We start from the raw sequence: 23,053 nt of genomic DNA, 5'->3' as shown, positions 1-23,053 counted from the left end.
TTAACACCCCAGCTCAGATCCAAGAAACATTGCCTGCCCCAGACAGTCATGCCTCTTAACACCTGTCTTCTTAAAAACACTGTAGACAGCATGAAAGCAGACACAGAAGGATGGCAAGACCTTGAGCTCAGGGAACCTATTAAAGCACAGTTCTGCTTGAATTTGTGCAGCCCATCTTATATGCAGCAAAAGTTAGGAAGTAAGTATTAGGGATGCACCAATACCGATATTGCGGTATGCATGGATCACCATGCATCATGATCGCATTGTGGCATGTGTATCATGATGTGCATCAAATCGTAAAACCCTTGCCAATAGCCACCCCTAACAGCCGCACAGTGAACTAATGGGACACCATCAATGTCAGCTGGTAGATTTAAAACACAGCCCAGATGCAAAAAAGCTTTTTTGTTCCAGTCATGCCTCCAACACCGGTTTTAAAAAAACACTGCATCCTGCAGAGATGTAGGGATGGGAGGGAGGGGACGAAGGAGCTAAAGAAACCTATGAGAAGACCAGATCTGCTTGAAGCTGTGTCATAGGCCTGCGGCAGCAAAAGAAAGGATGTAAGTTAAAAAATAAAAAAAATTTGCAGACAAAACTGCCCTTCACAGTGTGAATGCCCCATGGCAATTAGCTGTTACCATCAGTGAGAGCCAAGTGGGTTTGGTAGATGCATTACGAATGCGTGGACAGTTCCATCACTGCTAATTAGCAAAAGCATCCTGGGTATCCGTTACTGAGCCATGGACACAGTCAGAGAAATGAACATCTAATGAATAGAAGAAGCCATCAGCCTTCAGGCAACGCCGACCCGAGATATGGTGTCAAAAAGTCACATGCGTACCCAACATAGGCTACAGCAGTGACAGACGAGCAGACAGCCGTCTCTGCATAGCCAACTAGTACAGCTTTTGGCAGACGGCGGGGTGGATATGTTTAGACTTGGCATGCCATTGCAAGTCATTGCAAGCTAAAATCTCGAGTCAATAGTGAACAAGTCCGAGTCAAGTCACAAAGTCATTACTAATATTGCGATGCCAAGTCTCTCAAGTCATCAATTTGTGACTCAAGTCCAAGTCACAGTCCACATCTCTGGTGGGTACCGTGTGCCTGTCATGTATAGCTAACGCAGTGTGATCCCTGTGTGGCACTGCCCACTTCTGAGCTCTATGTCAAGATTCACCTCCTCAAGACTGGTATTTGTAGAGCGTGACCGTGACCGTCCATTTCACAGCACATTATTCTTCACTCCATCCAGTGGGTTGGAATGAAGAAATAAACAAACATTTAAGTTATGGAGAAGAATTCAATTAGAAGAATTTAATTAGCTGCGACTAAGAAGGGCCATGACCTCGTCCTCAAAAAAGAGAAAAATGAAATCCACTCCAACATTGGAGGTCACTGCTTGTACAGCTTGCAGAAGAACTAATGTTTTTTCTACTATTACACATTACATGTTTCAGTGGTGTTTCAGAAAGGGAGGGAAATGTCCAAACGCTAACTATTGAACTAAAGTAAGTTACACCTAACCACACAAACCAAAGTGGTCTAAGCCTTGAAAAGTCTGTACATCATCAATAATGCAAAACTTTTTCGGTTGGTGCCAAGAAATGCGTTTGGTGAACTTCCAACAGGAATTAAGATCTCACAGAGGAGCAATCTGATGCCTCTGTGTCTGCTAAGCTGCATGATCACACAGGGAGGATATGTCTTTATATGGAATGCCTTAAACTTTGATCCTTCCTACTTTGATCCTCCCAATTCCACGGAATTTGTGTGGCGAAGCCACCGTCAGACCAAGGGACGATGACGTGCAATGCAGACGGCTTGAGCATGGAGAACGTTTTTCCCTTTGAAGTGACTTGAGGGTTTTCAAGTGATTGAAACCTCTGGTCTGGCCCAGAAGAGTTAGACAGACAAGCAGGGGCATGGACCAATGCTAAACTCACGGGCAAGTGAGTGGTAATGGCTAAGCTTTTTTTTAGCAAGGAGCAGGCTTAAAGGAGTACAGGGATGTTTTCGTACTATGGTTGTGGTGGTATTTAGTGCATACCAGAGACCATGGTCAGTTTGAGTACATTAGGATACTGGAGGAAGTTGGCATTTTCTGATTTTTAAAAAATTAATGGGACACAGACTTGTCGGCAGACTCTAGGAGCGCCAATTTCCCTTGTAATTGAAATATTTTCCAGTGCTGTGCATTCTGTGTTTTTTATGCCAAACACACCTATTTGCCCCCTATTTCCCAGGTTTATCTGGCCCCTTATTTCCCAGGTTTATTTTATAGAGGTTTAACCATTTTTATATCTAAGCCTCAAAACAAATAAAAATGATGCTTCATCTGGCCCAGCCCTTTAAATGGAGGGCAACTGAAAAGCCAAAAACTATGAAGTGGAAAATAGAACGCATTATGGAGTCATCTGACCTAAGCACAAACAAACCTGCATAATAACTTGAGAAAATACGTTAACGCACACTGAAGATTAAAAAAAAGAAAATAAAGGAATGCATGAGAGCAGCACCATCATGCAGATATGCACTGACAGCAATTTATTTGACAAAGTTCAATGTTGTGAATTTGCCCAAATAAATGATCATTTGTCTTCATACATCATTCTTTGCCAACACACTACCTGTCCTTACTGCTCACAACAGAGTGATTGTGATGACAAGGTTCCTCCTTCCTTTTCTCTGAATCTCTTGACAGACAGCTCTACTTGTGGGTACAATTCCGGTTTAAAGGTGCAATGTCTATGTAATATTTTTAGTACTCGCAGTTAATTTCCAGAATTCATGCTGCACATTCACAAATGTTACTGTTTCCAGAAATAATTACAACCAGCAGTTAATTTCCAGAACTCATGCTGCCCATTCACAAATGTTACTGTTTCCACAAATAAACAACCATCATTAAATTCTAAGCATTCATTATGACTGGGAAAATTGCATTTTTCATACATGAAAAGGGGATTTGGTCCTCTATTCTGCTGTTAACAGGCAAAGTGTAGTAACTACATGTTTTGTCAAAACTGAGTATAGACTGAAAACGGTCTTCATAACACCTTATTTATCTTGTGAAAAAGCCTTGCAGCCTTACAGTCCAAATGTGTCCAGTTTTAGCGATATTGCTATGTATCCAACCGAATACCAATACTTTGAATGCCTTTTTCTCAAAACTCAGTCCAGCAAATACCATCATGTCTAAGGCATCTAGACACGGCTTTGTACCATTCACTCCACTTCAAGGACAGCATCCACAGTCTATGCAATGGCATCTCCTTCAGTTGCTAGTGCAGCACTAAAGTGAAAATAACCCCATTCAATTACAAAACCAAAAGTCATGCTCAAATAAATGTGATACACTGAGCATTGGATTCATATGACCGTCCTTCTTAGGACAAGACACACTTTTGCTAAATAAATAAATGCAGGCTAAGGCTAATGCCCATGCAATGGCAGTTAAGTTCTTTTAAAATGGAAAAACACTGAGGGATGGCATGATGAGGTATGAGCAAGGCATTGTGAGCTAGCCAATCACCAGTTTGGGAGATCAGGGTTCACTGAAAGAATACAGAGTAAGCAGGGGTGTCAGGGTTGCACGGACTGGATAGCACTTAGCTGTGTGAAAGCACACATATGAACACGCAGAGGCATCATCATAGAACTCAACAACTTGTGGAATTTAATGTGGTTAGTGAATGCCTAATGCTTGTAGGCAGAGTTAAGATCCTACTCCCGAAACAGAATACTGCAATTAGTTTGTTGTTGTTGTTGTTGTTGGCTTTCAGTGTCATCTCCAATTACTTTGAGCAGCTTTTCAGCAGGACAGCCTTGGCTTGGACAGCAAGTTGAAATGGCCAGACTCCATTATCTGGAAGTCATAGCGCCATGTACCGTAGAAGACAAAAGTGGCTGTAAAATCTCTGGCAGGCTAAAGGAAAACTATTTTATTGATAAAAGTTGTACTGTGACCTTCATGCAGCACAAAATATTAGCAAACACTATTTTATTTGCCATTAGCCATCTCCTGTTCATCCAAACTACTGAAATGTTCTTTTTTTTGCTTTCTGTGTACGAAGGTCCCATTTGAAAGTGGAAAAAGTAGAACAGGAAAAAGGAAGTGCTGAGTGATATGAAGTCTAACTACTCACGGTCAGTGTTGTACTGCACAGGCGGTGCAGAGATGACTACAGGGGGGCCTGGTTCCTCCTCAGGCTGGGGGGGTGGCTCTGGGGTAGCAGGAGCAGCAGGAGAGCCAACAGCCGTGGCAGCGGCAGCAGCAGCAGCAGCAGCAGCAGCAGCAGCAGCAGCAGCAGCCCCATTCCTCTCCAGCTTGGTTTTGCGGACCAGCGCTGCCAGCGGGTGGTCTGGGTCGATGACCCTCAGGGGCTGAAGAGAGAGCACAAGCAGCCATTAACAGCGTGAAATAAAACTGACTGTGTCCTTCCAGTTCCTTTATGGTTGCCCTCAGGTAAAAAAAGACTTTCAAAACCTGTGGAAGCACAATGAGAAAGAGACTTGCAGCTGACAAAAGGCCAAACTCCCTAAATGGTATTGGCAGTACCAGTTTGAGACATCTTAGATACAGAACCTGCAGGCAGAGTTTAACAGCTGTGACATATTGTATCAGGGAGATATAGTTCCCAGTTCCCCATGCCTGATTATCATAGATTTTCCACATACAGTACATCACCAAACCCTAGTTCTACCAAGGACCTGAGCAACCTCCTTGCAAGTTTTTCTCGCCCTCATCAAGGAAATGACTTGGACACAGATTAACACAATGATAAAAGGCTTTCTTAGTATTGTTTGTGCAGTGCATGTGTGTTTATGTTCAATTAGACGATACTGTGCCTTCAAGGGTGGTTGACTTTGTGTATGAAAAGGGATAGCAAGACATCAAGATCTGCACAGCAGCAGTGGCCAAGAGCCTATTTCTAATTCAGGGCACGCGGAGGTGCCAACAGGGTGGGCATAATTAGGCCATATCTGACCTTGGACAGGGGGAGACAGTGGGTGCATTGCAATATGTACACTCCCTTCCTCCACTTGTGCTTGTGGCCTTGTGTTTTGCTGACGCCCCGCCTCCGTGGAGAAAACAATTAAGTTTCCCCGCTGTCAGCCAAGCCACAACAACTTTTGGGGGACTATTCACCATCCAGTTTGCAAATGAGAAAATGACTTTACAATTGAGCTTTTGCAAGATATTGAAATACAATGCTGTTGTCAGCGATGTCGTCATCACAACGTATTACTTCCTGGTACGAGGCCACAAGCACAAGTGGAGGATGCAAGTCCGCATATTGGAATTTCTCCAGTGAGGGATGGATCGAGAGCAAGGAGAGAGAGAGCAAGAGAGCAAGAGAGAGAAAGAGAGGAGAGTGAAGCTGAGTTGTGCTGATACCTTTATCAGTTCCTCCAGCCGGGAGCACTTCTTAGGCGCCATGAGGCTCGGATGCAGATAACTTCCATCGCCATCATCGTCAGAGTCGTCCTCGTCCTCTGCAGATTAAGCATGCAGAAAGGTGGATGAGTGGTTGTGTGTGTGTGTGTGTGTGTGTGTGTGTGTGTGTGTGTGTGTGTGTGTGTGTGTGTGTGTGTGTGTGTGTGTGTGTGTGTGTGTGTGTGTGTGTGTGTGTGTGTGTGTGTGTGTGTGTGTGTGTGTGTGTGTAAGAGCAGACTAAAAAAGAAAACAGACCGATAGATATCATCAGATTTGTAATGATCAACATGCCCACTAATCATTTCCTTGCAACAACAAAAAAGAGCACACACCACTACTCACTCAAAAGTAACAGTTCTGTTTCAGGCAGCAAGGAAGAACATTTATCCACATTACAGATTGATAACATCTCAGGATGCCTTAAAGGTCTGAAGGTGTGCACTTGTAGAAAAAAAAGAAACTGAATAAATGTATGGGGAGATCAACATTAGAAGACCACAGAGGTCTCTCATCAATGCCAATGTCAGCGTGTGCATGTGTGTGTGTGTGTGTGTGCGTGAGTGCGCACGAAAAAGTGAGGGTGTGTGTGTGTGTACGTTGTGTATGCACACATGTACGGTAAAGACATGGTGTGAATTAAGTTATGGGGAACTCAATATTTGAAGACCTCAGAGATCATTGTCAGCATGATACACTGCTAAGTGAGTCATAATAAAGATGGAATAGAAAGTGCCAGAATATGTTGTAGGGGCATGGGTGCATGTATGTGCATGCTTTCATGTGCACAGTGCACGTGTTTTTGGGTGTCTACAGACGTATGAGTGTGCATGTGAGGGTTATACATGCGTCTGTATTAGAGCTGTGTTGAAAACACTGATTTAAATCGATTCGCTCATTAATTTCCGATTTGTGCGTCCAAAGATCTACTATTTTAATAATAACTATTATTTATTGTTATTATTAATCCCCTCCCCCCTCCAGTTAACCTTCTCATCAGTCATCCAGCCATCAGTAACTACCAAATACTTAGATTTGCATTATTGATATAATGCTATATTTAATATATCGCTTCTCTAGTCATGAAATGAAGGAAACAGCTCAAATAGCCTATGTTTTTAATAACATTAACTCCCGGATCGAATCGAAATCAGATCAAATCGGAAAATCAGAACGAATCGGGTTCAATTCGCCTTTGGCTAAGGCCCGCCCTAAAATGCTATTTGACCAATCATAGCGCAGCAAAGGGACGAGGTCGGAGAGACCTCGGAGAGTTTGACAGCGCTCCGTTGAACTCAATGCAGAAATCGTATGTTTTCAAGTCGGTTTAACAAGATATTACGGTCATATTACGGTCAATTAATGAAGACACACCGCTAGCAAACTAGGCTATCGCTCACAGATTGTTTTGACTAGCAGCTGACGGACGTGATTTTATTAGGCTACTGAAGATATAAACGCCAAACGTTAATGTTACACATTGATGTGGTAGCTTTGAAGATGACTACAGCCATCACGTTGTGTGATTTTGTTTTCATCTAGCAAATTTGAGTCAGGGCTCAAAGATATGCGAGTTAGCTTACCATGATTCTGGTTACAATGCCTATCGATACCCAGGTGAGAATATGAGAGCCCATAATACTAACAGTTTAACAGCTGTGATGCATGACAGTTCAGGAAATAAAAACTTGAATTCACAATACTATGAATGGAGTTTTTTTTAATTAGGAGTGAATAACTGCTGCGATTTGCAGTCACTGCATAAATCACGTTGATATCTCAGCATTGAAAGTTTATCTAAAGAGGGCGGGGCTTAGCCAAAGGCAAATTGAAGCGAATTGAAAACAAAAACGATTCTGAAACTTGAAAATTGAAATCCTCACCCTGCTGCTGAGCTGGCTGGCTTTCAGAGATGGGCGTGTAGCGGTTCTCTTTCATGGCCTTCAGGATGTGTTTGTAGTAGGGGTTCAGGTAGTGGTCGAAACGCAGGAAGTCGAACTGCGAGTTCTTTGCTTGCTTGAACTTCAGCACAACCTCGAACTGGGCGCCCTGCTTGCTCACGAAGTTGGCCGTGCGCTCGATGATGGCGTGCGTCTTTATCGTAGCCGGCTGTGGAAGAAGAGCAAGACAGTTGAGGTTACAGAGTTGTCTATAAGCCCCATTATGCGGAGGTAGCAAGACTAGGCACATCATCTTTCTGCCCTCAAGAAGCAAGTAAAGACTCTCCTCTTTTGTGACCGTCTACTTCACTAATGCTTGAGCTGCCTTAGTCCCAGGCCACACTCTTTGACATGAGTCAGGCACAACTCCTCTCTTGTGTGTCTTCTGAAAGTGTCTACATTTTCATCTATGAGAACTCTCTACCCAAGGCCATGTCTTTGTGTGCCACAGAGCTGAGCTTGTTGCATGTCAGCACCTGATATTCCAGCCTCTGCTTTGCGCGCGCGTGCGTGCGGTGTGTGTGTGTGTGTGTGTGTGTGTGTGTGTGTGTGTGTGTGTGTGTGTGTGTGTGTGTGTGTGTGTGTGTGTGTACTCTACTTTACTTTTTAAAAAAAACTAAAATAAATACATGATAAAAAACCTAACCCTACTTTGCTTCTGCACTTGTTCTGTATATTTCCTGTGCACTGCATATGTACTAATGATGTTGCCTATGATTATGTCACTGATTCGATGTCGTTTTGGTTTAAAAAAAAAAAAAACGTTTGCCAAATGCAATGCAAGTTAATAATGTAATAATTATGAATCATGTGAATGTGAGGACATTTCTTGACTCCTTCACGTACCAGTTCCATATCAGACGGGATGTTGAGGCCTGGGGGTGCCACAAAGGGTTCCTCTGCATCGTCCGCTTCTGCTCCTGTAGGGCGTGGTAGGTAGGGGTGTAGAAAGGGCACAACAAAATATGACCAAATAATCAGTACTCCAAGTTGCAAGGGAGGAAAATCAACAGCAGTGATTTAACCCACTGTGTCCTGGAAACACATATACGCTGCATTCAGGATTTTGAGATTTGAGCTGTTTTATTAAAAATGTGGGTAAGTTAGAGCTGGATGAACACATTCTAAGGCAAACTGAGGGTCCTAACTTTTAAATGTAACTCATCTTATGTTTGTATGAGCTTCGGAGGCTGAGATATTTAGGATTTAATAGGCAGAGGGCACCCTTTCCCAAAAAGGGCTTAGGACAAAATGGGTTAAAATGCACTGCCATCATATGTGAAATCCAGAACACAAGTGAAATGGACTGAAGAAAGATTTAGGCTGACTCGCTCCATTCACTTCCATTCAAAATTTTAGTGAGTTTTGACCCATGGTCCAGAAGTAGAAGGGCATGAATCAGCACCTGATTTGGCAAAACAAAAAACAAAAACTGTACTCTGGATATCGCTCTTTTCCCCTGCAATGTATTTAATCTCTTTTCATCTTTCCTGTGCACATCTTTCCTTCTCCCTCCCTCCCTTCACCCCTCCTTCCCTTCCCCTCGCCCCACCACAACCCCAGCATTTGCATCCATCCCCAAACCACACACTGACGGCTGCTCGGTTATGCGAGAGCTGATTCAATCAGCTTCTGAAATGCCCCTGCGTGTGGCACTGCTTTAGGGCTGTCGGCGATTGCTAACGATCCAAAGACCTGCTGCTGATAGCTACAGTGCCAATCAATTCAGAGCTTGTGTTTCAAGACCACCTGTGGCGGGATACACACTTAGCAGAGGCAGTGAGATAAATGTGACGCTTTAGATGAACACTAGCGTACCAACTGCGACAGGACAAGGAAACATAAAGGCCTATTTTGTGGGATTCAAGAAACGTTTTATTCAGCCAGTCGCTGCACAAGTTTCGCTTCTGCTGCTTCACCACTGAACAATGCCCTAAAACAGTTGGTGAAAAATATAGGAATTAAAATAGTATTTTAACTAGCCCAATAAAGAATAGGCTGGATCAATTGAAGTGCAGAGCTGGGAAGAACTGAGCAGGTTCAACTGAAGTACAACTTACAATACTATGCAGTCACCTTTCAGAGCAAGTCATTTAAAGTCAGAATCTAGAGCTTTAGAAGTTTTTAAAGTGTCCTCTAAGTGTCAACGTCACGGCTCACTAATAATGGCAAAGGACTTGTGCTTTGGCCCAGTTAAAAGGCTTCACAATTGATCCTTGGTCAAGTCAGCAATCAGCTGCCCGTTATCTTGGCAAAGAAGAGAACAGGTCTACAGTTTGTTGTGTTTTGTTTCCAAAATACTTTTACTGCCACTATAGCCCTGGGCTTTGTGAAGCAGCCGCTCAATAACAGAAAATGACCCAAAGGGTGGATCATTGGAGAGTTGTTGATGGTGGTGTTGGTGTTGGCTGTGGACAGAAGTCAAACTGAGCAATGGAGCAGGGTAGAATAGGAAGAATGGAGGGGAGAAAATGTTGATGGATAGGATAGGGATGGAGGAGAGAAACTGAGGACGCAAGGAGAGAGGCTGTAGGTGGAACACAGAGAGTAGATTACAGTAAAATGACTCAAACTCTGTCCACCCAATGTGTGCTCGAAGTATCCAAAGGGGAGATACTGTGGCGTTTGGTGACGGCTTGCATAAGATGTGTGCTACCGCTATCTACAGTGCCAAGGGAACTCCATTTATTCTCAACCTAAAGCCTTCAAAAGGTCTCCTAATTGCTGGACTCCTAAAGGGGCGTTCACGTGACATCACATGGATCCAGGAAATGCATGGGCTTGAATTGTTTTACTCTGATCTACTAATCTACCATCTTTGGGTGGAATGCTCTGATAGAGTCTGATAAAGTTCTGATGGGCAGGACAGAACGGTAACGGCTAACAGACCCAAATAAATCCTCAAACAATCCAATTTTGGAAGTCATTATCCCATTTTGCTTCAACGCAATGTGAGGTGTATTTAGCCATTGAGTGTATGAGACTATTGTGCACTCAAGTCATTTGGAGGATTACACGTGTATGTGTGGGCATGTGTATTGTGTCGTCTCTCACCAGCCTCCTTGTTGGCCTCCTCTTCTTCAGTGGGCTGTGAGGGGTCGTAGTAGTCTGCGCTGTACCGATAGCCCACCGCGGTGTAAGTGCCTTCGTCTGCCAGCGCCTCGCTAAGTCGCTTGTACTCCTCCTCTGTAATCACAAACACACACAAAAACAGAGTGAGCACCTTCTTGTGGCAACATTATCTCTGTGAGGCAAGAGGAACACCTGTGCGGTAATCCTTTCACAGTGGTTAAAACAAACACATATCATCCCAAACAAATAGATTAAGAGGATTAAGACAAAAGTAAACCGACTTGGCTCTGTCTTTTAGACGTGGGATTTACTCTTCTGCAAAGCAAATGGCTTATGATGCTAAATTACTAAACGTCTTCTGATCCAGCCTCACAGGTTACTGACTGGTTACAGTGAAATTTGGAAGGAAGAAAAGAGAGACTCAAGTATCTTCACTGAGCATACGTCATCTTTCAACTTCTCTGCATGGCCTACCAAACAGGGCCAAGTGCTTCTGTAATAGCTGATTAAGTAAAATGGCTGTTGGTATTAAAACCAGACAGATCAAGGGAAATGGTGGGTGGTTGTGTGGCCTACCAACTCATGGAGTAAAATAAATCCTATTAGTTTCTACCTTAGATGATCTTATATGAACATGGATTTTTGTTTCGTTTTCTCTGCATGTGATACTAGCATATTAAATCATCTCAAATTGTTTTATTAACGATTCATTAAATGGTGACATCGGTCAATACTAGGGAAATACTTCATATAACTTGCCTGCAGTACAGTGTTTAATATTTGATTACAATTAGAAAGCTATGATGTGCAGAATTTAACATCGACTGCCATTGAACTACCTCGGGTAGTTTCACCTAAAAAGCAAAAGACAATGCTACATGTTTGATCATTTAAATGAGCACGTCTTTATGTGCGCACAGTAACACAAAAAAGAATACAGGAATAATCTCCCATCTCTGGTAACACGGCAGGGTTTTTGTGCACTCTCCTCAGGAGATATGGACACTTCTGTTCTGAATGATGGCATAGTGATGGGCATTGGGAGGCCGACGCATCACCCACCCACCTCTGCTATGCCCAGGGCTGACTTCTTGTCAAGACTGTGTAGTGGGCAGGGCTCTAAATTAACGCACGCCAACACGCCAAATGCGGGTGAAAAATCATTTTGGCTGGTAGAAAAAATCATCCACTAGCCAAATTGGCCGGTAGCGCGCGCCCGACTGAACGTTAAACAGCTGCCCGCACAGATCTGTAGCTGCCGTCTGATGAGCGTTAAAACGTTGCCTACATTACCCATGAACATTAGTCCTACCGTCATGATGTAGCCCACACCCATTGGCTGACTGTTAATCACAATAAGGCAGCCTCGCATCCATTGGCTGCGTGTTTGATACCCGCGCGCCGCTCGAACTAGTGTTAATAAAATATGTTCAATGAGCGGACTAGCGCCGATTACTTTGGTTTCGTAGGTTTGTCAGATGAAAAATAATGTGGCAGTGGTTAAATCACGGTTATGTGTCGATGAATGCAAGTAATAGCAGCATAACTGTTGTGACGGTGAAATAGAGTATTGATGGAGCGAAAACGGCGTGAGTGAGTGAAGGGACAGGACAGCTGTCTGTCAAAACAGTGTCGTTGCCGTCAGAAGCCGTCTGATATTTGCGAGGTCCTCGCAACTACAAACGATGGAGTTGTCGTTTCCTAATAACGCCCACGCCATCGCAAAGACCCTGCACGAGTTTGACATGGATATACGAGTAAGTGAAAAAAAATATAACGAAAACTAGCGACGAAAGTAACAAAGTAGCCTGGTGTGTGGTAGCCTGGTGCGTGGTGTCCGTGGTGTTATTGGATATCTAGTTGACATAGCGTAACGGTAATTGTCATTCCAAGCGCATCGTAAGTAAACCTAATATTAATTTGACCTGGAGGAACTTGAAGGTGTCACGCAGCAGCAGCATATACACACAATGCAGACATCATTCACGCACTGTGTAGGTGTGTGTGTGTGTGTGCGCGCGCGCGGGTGTCTCCTGTCCTTCTCCTCCCTTCATCTCTTCTCCCCTTCACCTGTCTTCTGTGCATTGTCCATGGTATTTGGCCCACTGTGTGTGAAGTGATGCTGTGTAGGGGATATGTGGTTTTGCAGTGTTTGGTTGTGTGTGTGTTTGGCTAGTGTATGTTGAAAGTCTGGTATGTGTGTGACATTAGTGTTGAAGGCATGCTGTGTTTGTGCCTATACTGTATGAGGTTTGGGTGATGGTGTGTGAGGTAATAGGCTAGTGTTTGGCTGTCTGTGCAGTTTATGGAAAGGGAATGAAAAATAATGAAATGCAGGTAATACAAATATAATTACTAAATAATTATAGAATAGACTGAATTATATTGAGTATAATATTTATATTGTTTATCTGTGTTGAGGACATAGCCTAGTTTAATAAAATAATTAAAAGCAACATAATTAACGCATGGTTTATTTTGGTGAGAAAAAAATGGCTAGTTGACCTTCCATTTGGCTAGCAAGAAAAAATGTCTACTAGCCAAATTGGCTGGTGGTGGAAAAAGTTAATTTAGAGCCCTGGTAGTGGGTATGTGGGAGAGCAAGAAATCTCCTCCACATTTCTCTGTCTTGACATGTGCTTCCCTAGAAGAGAATCTCCCACCTCTACAATCATTAGATCATTGGGGAGCATTAAATAGACATGAGTGTACAAATGATGGACATTGTCATAAATATGCTGCATCACACCCACCACCGCAGAGCCATTCCTGATTACATGCTCAGTCACTGAGAGGCATTTTTGGTACGAGAGAACAATAAGGACAAAGGCGCACTTAGCATAATCAATATGGTTTATTACGCTTTGGCCATTCTTAATGAAGAGTGATGATGGGAGGGCCTGCTGATAACAAACAGGGCCGAGCATCTGCCTGAAGGACACTATGGCTATGTGGGATGGAGTCTGCGTTATCTCTGCTTGAGGGAGTGCATTTTGCTGTGTAAGTATTTCACTGTCCGAGAAAGATTATAGATTATCATTTTCACTCAAAAGTTCCCAAAAAAGGGACTCAAGATCTCCAACAGTAAAAAGCACACGTACCCAGCCTCATGAGCATAATAGGTCCATTCCATATAACCCCATCACGACCTCTCCAAATGCCGCTATTCCCTTAGTGACTAGTGAGCTGTACGGTGAGTACTCTTAAACTGTGGGAAAATCACCATGACGACTGATGCCCAACCCTGCTGTACGGTGAGTACTCTTAAACTGTGGGAAAATCACCATGACGACTGATGCCCAACCCTGCTGCTCAGCAATAGGAAAACCATTCATCCCCCCATTAATCTCCACTGACACTGAGCCCAGTTTTAATGGTCAGCTGCATTATACAATAACTCATTTCATCACTATGGACTCTTACCCTACTAATTAACACATTCACTACCAAGTCACATAAAAATACGTTTTGCCTCCCATGCGTTGGCTCCCAAACCATAAAATTACGTTTTTACGTTTTTTTCATTGGATTCTGAATCTACACATTCTAATGCACATTCTGTGTGACTTTCATAATAATGTGATCGACAGAACTGAAAAAGATCATGAAAACACCTACAAAGTCAAAACTCCTACAAAGTTAGGATCTGGATATTTCATCATCTGTGCATTTTATTACACACAGTATTTTAGTTTTATTATAGCGAATCAAACCACTTCCTGATCACGTCACGTCACGTCTCCATTTACTTCCTAGGAAATGGAAGGTTGTAATGAAAAACAGAATGCAACACAGCAGGAAGTAACCTAATTTTGGGTGAGTACTTTGGCACGTCTACTTTTATCTACAGAATGAAAACTGCCAGTCAAGTGACATTAGCTAGCTAGCATTTCCGATGATGTGGCTCTGAACAATAGCCTGACCAGGTGATTTTTGCATTGAAATTGTTTACTTGGAAGCTACTGGAGTTGTTCTTCGGGCGTGAAAATGCATTTAGACCCGCAATTTAAACTCGGAGAGTCAGAGCGCACCCGTGACAAAAAAGGCTTTATCTAAGTTCGAATGTTGAAAAACGCTATATTTACCTAAACCAGTGCTCGTAAAGTGGAATAACTTCGGAATCGAATAAGCTAGAAACAAACCGTAAAAATATACAGACAGCTGAGTTTTTGGGCTTTCGAACAAGCCCTGACATGTGTCTGTGGGTTGAAGACAAAATATTCGGTGGCTGAAATTGGCTGGGAGTCTACAGCTAAATTCCAAAAAACGGCTGGTGTTGAATGTGTTAAGATTAGTGGTGGGCCGTTATCGGCGTTAACGTGCTGCGATAATGTGAGACTCTTGTCGCGCGAGAAAGAAAATATCGCACGTTAATCTATTCTCAAAATATAGGTTTGGAGTTTGGGTATGCACGTCACCATAGCGTTTAATTGACAGACGCTTTTAGACTGCGCTCCAGTCAGCTCCAGTCGCTTCTCCTCTCTCCACCTGTTGTTTCAGCAGACCTACTAAATATGAAATGTTTGCAGTTGAAAACATTAATCCCTCTGCCGTGGTAGTTGTTGTTTGAGTGCTTTTTCATAAGTGGTAGACTAAAGAGACGTTATTGTTTGAGGTGAAGCATAGAGAGACATTGTGTGAGAAGCTACCAGCCCGTCTACATTTCCTCACGCATTGCATAGAATACATAAACAACTTCCAGAAATCTTGCCTGTGCTATAATTGCAAAACATTCCGTGTGATAGTCCTGTGCATTTTGAAGATTGTCAAACTGAAACTGTCAATATCTACTCTCGCTGAATGTTTGTTGCAATCGCGCACATTTGCGATTCAGTGAGATATTCTCATGTCCGACGGTAATAAACCACGCGGGTGTCGCGCTTGACTCTTTTTTTTCCCAAACTGAATTCATGTCGAGTTGTAACTCATCTAGCATTCTAACTCTGAGAACAACTGTCAAATCCCCGTGTGCCAGTGCTTTAGGTTCTAGATAGGCATATCCAGTAGCCTGGCTCTGCTGAGGGCTGCTGTGCCTATACGCGCAGAGCTCCTCCCTCTCTTAAAGGAGCTGCTGCTCCTTTTAACAGTCAGTGGCAGATATTCTCTCTCTCTCTCTCTCTCTCTCTCTCTCTCTCTCTCTCTCTCTCTCTCTCTCTCTCTCTCTCTCTCTCTCTCTCTCTCTCTCAGAAATGAAATGCTGAATTGTTGAGGTAATATTGTTTAAATAGTCTAAATGTTTGATAGATTTATCTGTATTTGCCTCTACAACTTATAGCGCTGTTCATTTTGAAATTTCAGTATCTTATAACATATTGCTGTGATTTTTTCATCTCCAAGTATCAACATGACCATTTTTTGAAGATGAGATGCATTTTGGAAAAAAAGATGAGCTCTGGTCTAATGCGCCATCTGTCTTAAGAAACCCCAAGGTTTTTTTCGGCATTATTTCGCTATCATGCCTATTCTGAATGAGCCATTTTGATATAGATTAATCTAGATTAATCTAGATTAATTTCATAATTACAGTGAGATTAATCTAGATTTAAAAAAATAATCTATGCCCACCCCTAGTTAAGATGCAGTGATAACAACCTCAAATTCTCCCAATCGCAATTATTTACCCTTTGTGCCCACTGTGTTTGCCACAATAAGGGAAAAACACAAGAGTTGATACATAAATAAACAGAAACGACCTTCTGCTGCAGTGAATACATGGGTTGACAGTGTTTGTAAATACAATGTTGTGAGGAGGGATAAGACACTGGCAGCCAACCACGAGAGCTAATTTTTTGACCGACAGCGGTTTCCAACAATCAGAGGTTGAGTTGTGTGCAGCTAGTTTTGCGCAGTGAGGAGAAAACAAAAATGCAGAACCGATGTATATCTGAAGAAATCAACAGCAGGTGGGCAGCCCAAGCAATTACCAAGCTTGAAGGAACAGCATAAGGTAAATATCTACTACGTATCTACCTTTGGCCACACTGGAAACAGTGCACCTGAAAGAGGACACGGTGGGCAGAGCCAGGGCAGGCACGGATTCATTCTCCCCACCTACCTGGCAGTGTCAATGTCAGATTCAAACAAGCTGACATTGATGTAGGACCTAAAGACGAATGGCAATGCAGAAGTTTCTGATGCTTTGTATGAACGATGTGAGGCGATGTGAAAGTGGTCGATGCATCAGGCTAGAGATCAACTAGTAAATCATCAAACAATAAAGATGAGGTACTCACTAGACCCCTTCACTTGCTCCCTTCAGTTACCACAAAAGGCCATAAAACCTTTGAAGTTGTCCCACTTACAGTGCATCCTTTTGCCTCGGTGATCCCTGACAAAAGCATTAGAGGAGTTTTTCTCAACAGGGGGCAACAGCCCTCAGGGGGCATTACAGAGGCCTTAGGGGCGTTGCATTGGCAGGTTTATGATGAGGCAAAGGGGCATTGGCAGGCTTATGACGAAGTCAAGGGGGGCGTTTGCTCAAAAAAGGTTGAGAACCACTGCATTAGACAAACATGAGTCAAAGAGAGCTATGGTACACGACGAGAGCCCCATTGATGGCTCCACTTGGCGTATGCTGACTGAAGGGCCCTTGTATCCCTCCCTCAAATATCAGTGCTTCACACAACCATCAAAACAAGCAGGCGGGCTGCCACTCTCAAGCCTTCCACACAAAAACACCTCGCTGCACAGCCTGATCTCTCAGAATTATGTGGAATGGACACGGATATTTGGGAGACAAATTCAGCGGTTTTGTCTAAATTCCGTGCCACTGGTCACAGAAGTGCTTTCTGTGATTGAGTGCCGGAAGTGCTTTCTATATTCCCACAGCACTATGTCAAGTCTATCATTAAAAAAACAGATACCAAATTCTAATACTAAACAAAAGAATGCCATAACAATTTAAGTTGTGCCCTGACTAAAACAATCCCTAACCTTAATCTGTCAGTAAAGACGTGTTTTTGAGAAATACCTTTTCCATTTAGTCGATAGGCTATCAAATTCATGTAATAAACGAAAAAAATACTAGCTGTGCCTAGACCAAAACAATCCCTAACCCCAACCTGTCAGTAAGAAATGTTTCTTGAGAAAAAAATCTTTGAAATTAGAAAAGTCCTGAGAAAACCCAAAACTCTGGAAACATAGAGCTGTGGAAATAAAGCACTTCCATGTGTCCATTATGGAAAACAATTCCGTGTCAAGGGGCACAGTATTTTGGAAAAATCTGTGAAGGTGACACAGATTTTGTGCCCCAAAGGTCCGTGTTCATTTCACGGAATTCTGCGAGATCAGGATGCGCTGCAAACAATTTTTTTTTAAATCTCCCATTTTGTTATTTTCAGTCTGAACTTTTTGGCAATGATTGAGAACAGTTAATGCACTATTGAGTAATAGTGTGTCACAAACCACTAATGGCTTACTTTAAAAACAAACAGACGCACTTCTAATCCAAAGGTTGAGGACAACCTTCAAGGCTTCATAATTCATAATATTGAGAGTGATTAATTCTGATCCCACTGACGTGCAAGTTGGCGAAACTATTAAATGGAAATCCAACATTTTACAGTTCGCTTACGTGAATAAAAAGAAGCCTGTTTTGACCTCACCAGAATAAAAGCCTGCCTTTCGCTACTGCCATAAAAATGCTGATTTGTGGTCAGAGAGGCAGATGTACATTTACAAAAGGCCGGGTAATTGCAAAAAAATGAGGAAATAATGGAGGGGACATTATAGGCCCATAATACATGTCATAGTTAATTTCCACTCTACTCAAGTTAAAATAACTGAATTAGCCATATGTATTGAGAAATGAGTGCAAGGTAGCATTTAATGTGACAGTAGATATATTGGATTACATTAGTAGTGTTTTCCTTAATGAATGATGGATGCTGGATTGCAGGTAAAGACCATGGCACATGTTGTGTAATGGGAGAGTTCTGGACAGATCTTATGAGCATTCAAAGCGCCACCAGAAAAGGATGAAAAAAAAATCTAAATGAGTTGGTAATAATTCCCTTGATACCTTACAATTTCTCCATATGTTCTCAAGACTATTATTATTTACACCTAGTTGCAGGCACTGTAACCAATACCCTGTACTAAAAATAGCAACTTTGTTTAAAAAAAAAATGTGCTGCATGAAATGTCAAGTGTAATGCAATGCTTTTTTTTTAAAACAAGCAAACATCCATTTGAAATTGCAAAATGGTTTTCTGATACATTATGGAACAGGGCAAACAACAACAACGACTCCACAAAAACCCACACAGGCTGGAGCCACATCATCAATGCCAGAGAGCAGTGAGTGACCATGATCATAATTCCTATGCTGTGTTGCTGAAGTACCGTGAACCCGCAATCCTGAAGTTGAGACAATCCTTTAACTCAGCAGTTCCCAATCTTTACCATGGCAAGGCCCCCCATATACCAGTACATTTCAGCCAAGGCTCCTCTTACGGGTCGTGCTCGTGTCTCACTATTTTCCTGTGCATTCCCTTTCACATAGTCTATGGCTGTTACTTAGTGCCCCACTTGGATATATAAAACAATGCAATGCAGTTCTTAACTAATGGGAATAATGCCAAGCCTATTTTGTTTACTTGCCACGGACCCCCTAGCACCCCCTCGCGGCCCCCCAGGTGTCCCCGTTCCCCACTTTGAAAACCACTGCTTTAACTGATAGGCATTTCACCCTCTTTTTGAAGACCTCTTTATGACAGGACAGTTTTAAAACCACTCAAAACCCTTCCCACTCATAACTTCAGAAAGAAGCTGGGAAGGGGATATCTAATGCAGACCCCAATGTCAGCCATGGCTGAGAAAGACAAGGAACAAAGGGCCAAATAATGTAGCACAAATGAGGCTGAGGGCCAAACAAATCATCTGCCCATATGGCCACAGATAGCACATATATACGTTTTAATTTGCTCCAACCTCATGACGGGCCTAATGTTTGCCATGCCCTGGCCGGAACTGGCCCGCGGGCTGACATTTGGAGACCACTGCTGTACAGAAATATTGAACTCATCCAAGTCTGTGACTGGCAAAAGCAGGGAAATATCACACCACACTGTATTAATATGGTAACAGGTCGGGGTTTTTTACATGATTTTGAGGTCGGAAAATGAATACCTCCAAATTAATAAAAAAAAAATCCCATGTATGATTCCTTCCCACTCTCTCCCTTGTTTGCTGATGCCAGCTCACCTTGTGTGGCCTCCTACACCAGAGGGTCGGTGTAGGGAGCCAGATATTAGGGGTGGGCGATATGGCAAAAATGTTGTATCACGATTTTTTAACATGAAATCACGATATCGATTTTTTTATCACGATCTTCCATCCAAAAAATAAAAACAACAAAAAACAACTTTCATATACTTGCAATTTGTAATTTGCAGTCAATAAAATGTTAACACACTGATGACACTCTCATAAAGTATACAAGTGGAATACAATAATGTAAAGAATAAAGTGAAGACAACAACACAAGTGAGAAAACGTCACTCTGATACTGATAATAAACATCTTCACTGCAAGACGATCTATACGATTTCTCCACTTTGGCAGATTCGAGACGATATTTTACTCAATATCGCGATTCACGATATAATATCGTCATATCGCCCACCCCTACCAGATATTCTTGACCCACAGAGCTTAAAGGGAAATGAAAGCCCACCTGGGAAACTCCCAACTCCCATCGTCATTGTGACACAGCACTCCACAGCACACTGCACACACAAAATTGCATTCATGCCTCAACTTTGCAAAGGGGCAGCCCCCAATGGCGCCCCAAGGGAGCAGTGCGACGGGACGGTACCATGCTCAGGGTACCTCAGTTATGGTGGAGGATGGGGGGAGAGCACTGGTTAATTACTCCCTCCACCAACCTGGCGGATAGGGAGTTGAACCGGTAACATTTGGGCTTCAAGGCTGATGCCCCAACAGCTTACCTATGACTGCCCAGTAGAGAACCATGCATCTTATCTTAACTACTTGGGATTTCACTCTTTTTTAGGAAAGTTTGACCACTGAGAACCTTTACTTCCACTTGTAACAGTGGAAGGCATGTAGGTAGTTACTACTGCGCACCTGTAACTAACCCTACACTGTTCCGAGGACAGTCCCTGGTTTCTAATTCCCATGTTACTAAAAAATGCATTCCTTCCCATTTGCTCCCTAGCTCACCTTGCCATGTCACCTCCTCCAGAAGGTCGATGTAGAGGGCCAGGCACCTCTTCCCATCTTAACTGCTAGGTATTTCACTATATTACAGGAAAGCCCGAGCAATGAGACCTTCCCTTTCCACTTGAAACGGAAAGCCTGTAATTACTGTTCTGCTGCACCGTCACATGATTAAGAAATATTTCCGGTGGCGACGCGCACAGACACAGCGACCCCTCTCTCTATCGTACGTAATTTCAATTTCCTTGTATGACCTGTGCATATGAAGAAACTGACAATAAAAGCTGACTTGACTTGACTTGGAAACCATCCCTACATCATGCCGCTGACCGTACCGTGTACTGTTACTTAACTAAGTAAATAAATGTTTGGCAGTGAACAATGAATGTGACCAGAGATGGATTATCCATAAGGGCCAGCAGCACAGTGCCCAGGGGCACCAACCATTCTTGTTTTGCCAGTGAGAGGGCACCAAAAGACACAAACTTCACAAATATTGTTAATAAAGGGGGCACCAGTGAGGTATAGTGCGCTGCATTCAGGCTCTTGAGATTTGCGTTTTTCTTATTGAGAATGTGGGCATGTTAGAGCTGAATGAACAAATACCATGCAAAATGAGGGTTCTAGCTTTTAAATGCAATTAATCTCATGTTTTTATGTGCTTCGGAGGCTGAGATATTTAGATTTAATAGGCAGAGAACAACTTTTCCCAAAAAGGGCTTAGGCTAAAATGGGTCAATAAGGTCCTGATGTGACGTGCATTGCTGACTCACCTTGCCGGGCCTCCTCCTCCAGCAGGTCGGTGTAGAGGGCCAGGTAGCGCTCCTCATCGCACAGGGCCTCGATCCTGGCCTCCTCCTCCGACAGCTGGTAGTCTCTGTTCCAGGAGTCCGCATCGTAGTCAGAGAGGTCATGCAAGTGACCGCGCCCGTCATACCTGCAATACGAGGACCAGCATTAGAGAGACGGGAAGCGGACTCGGTGTCCCAACCAAGCACACAGAACAGAACATACTCACCACACTGGGTGACCCTACAAAATGAGAAGTGTTCAGTCTTGCACAAAATGACCGGATGGGAGAAAAGTGAAAAGAAAAGAAAACAAAGCTACTGTTTTTTTCTTTTCTTACAAAACATTGTTTTTGCTTCAACACTGCAGAGCACAGACAGTATAAATTCCTGTGTGAAGTGAAGGCAAGAAGCCTTACTGAAGAATTTTGATGATGCAGCACAGAGGCAAACTTGCTCTCTTTCTCTTTAGAAATTGACTACAATCCCAAAAAATATGTTTTGCTTGTCAGTTTCCCTGATCCTAAATACAGATATGAAGAACAAAACAAAAACAAAAGAACAAAAAAACGTCTCACCTCTTACCTTAACATGGTTCAAAAAACACATTCCACCCCTGTACAGCTTGAGACAGCTAACAATCTGTTCATTTTTGTCTGTTTTATTTCTGTTAGAAACAAAAAGAAGTAACATCCACACAAGCCCGAGCACATAAATACCTATCCGCAAGAACCCAAATGGACGAAATTTTCCTGTGTTCGCTTCTTTAATCCACCTCTCTGATCCAGTGCTCTTGGAGAAGAGTGCGAGGATGGGGTGGCAAATCGGGGGCCGGACGGACCCCTTAAGCCATACTTGCTGAGGAAATAAGGTCTGGTTACGTGATAAGAGAGACACACACATACACATTTGGAACAGGAAACAGCCCAACGCTGACTAAGGTGGCTCCTATTTCAAGTCGTCATCATTCTATATTTTTTCCTCATTTGACAGCAATGTGTCCATTCAAAGTTGAGTAAGTGTGTGTGAGTGAGTGTGTGTGTGTAACTGTGTCAGAGTAAGAGGCAGTTTCTCTAATTGGTTAAAAATAAAGTGCATATTATAAAGGAGCCACCTTAGTTCATACGTGGGCTTCACATCAGTAGCGTCCTTCTGTAATGGATTTTGCTGTGGTTGACAGCTCAAGCGTGCAAGCTTTGCAAAAAGCATAATAACACTGTGTTCCGTGTAGCTACAACCAGAGCAAATTCCGTCCATGAGACAAGATGCAAGTGGACTCCCTTGCAGAGGACAGTAGAATAGCTGCACTAGGGACATGCTTGACATTAGAGCTCTACGTTAATTGTGTATTCATTTCAAATTGTGTCCAGGGAGTGCACTAGGTGTAGCCCACTCCCTAAGCTTTTCCAAATGGTCTGTAGGTAACTGGTGTGGCACAGAGTAACCCAACCTGAATAACAGCTTGTCTTTGTGGGAGGACACTGCATCTTGCCTTAATGTTTCAAATCATATTAAACTATGCAGCTGCTTCTTCGTCTTCTTCCATCTGGAAGCGAAGCTGTGTTAAAGCCCTAAAAAGGGACGCAGTCTCTGGGTCTCTGTTTCTGCTTGCGCTAACTTTAGCAGGC

The 23,053-nt window shown here is 42.9% G+C and overlaps 1 protein-coding gene across 1 annotated transcript in view; it reads right to left on the bottom strand.

The window, feature by feature from the left end:
* Positions 1–23,053, bottom strand: part of sfswap (splicing factor SWAP) — a 75,827-nt gene that overhangs the window by 52,326 nt on the left and 448 nt on the right. The window contains exons 2-7 of the mRNA XM_063210210.1: positions 21,411–21,574; positions 10,438–10,569; positions 8,230–8,303; positions 7,327–7,552; positions 5,408–5,505; positions 4,155–4,392 (exon numbers count right to left, since the gene is read on the bottom strand). Of these exons, the coding sequence (XP_063066280.1) occupies positions 4,155–4,392; positions 5,408–5,505; positions 7,327–7,552; positions 8,230–8,303; positions 10,438–10,569; positions 21,411–21,574 (932 nt within the window). The remainder of the gene's footprint in view (positions 1–4,154; positions 4,393–5,407; positions 5,506–7,326; positions 7,553–8,229; positions 8,304–10,437; positions 10,570–21,410; positions 21,575–23,053) is intronic.

Source organism: Engraulis encrasicolus, chromosome 11 (genome assembly GCF_034702125.1).
Source record: "Engraulis encrasicolus isolate BLACKSEA-1 chromosome 11, IST_EnEncr_1.0, whole genome shotgun sequence".
NCBI classification, from domain to species: Eukaryota; Metazoa; Chordata; class Actinopteri; order Clupeiformes; family Engraulidae; genus Engraulis; species Engraulis encrasicolus.
The sequence above is the reverse complement of the archived record's forward strand: the minus strand, read 5'-3'. Positions and strand labels throughout refer to the sequence as shown.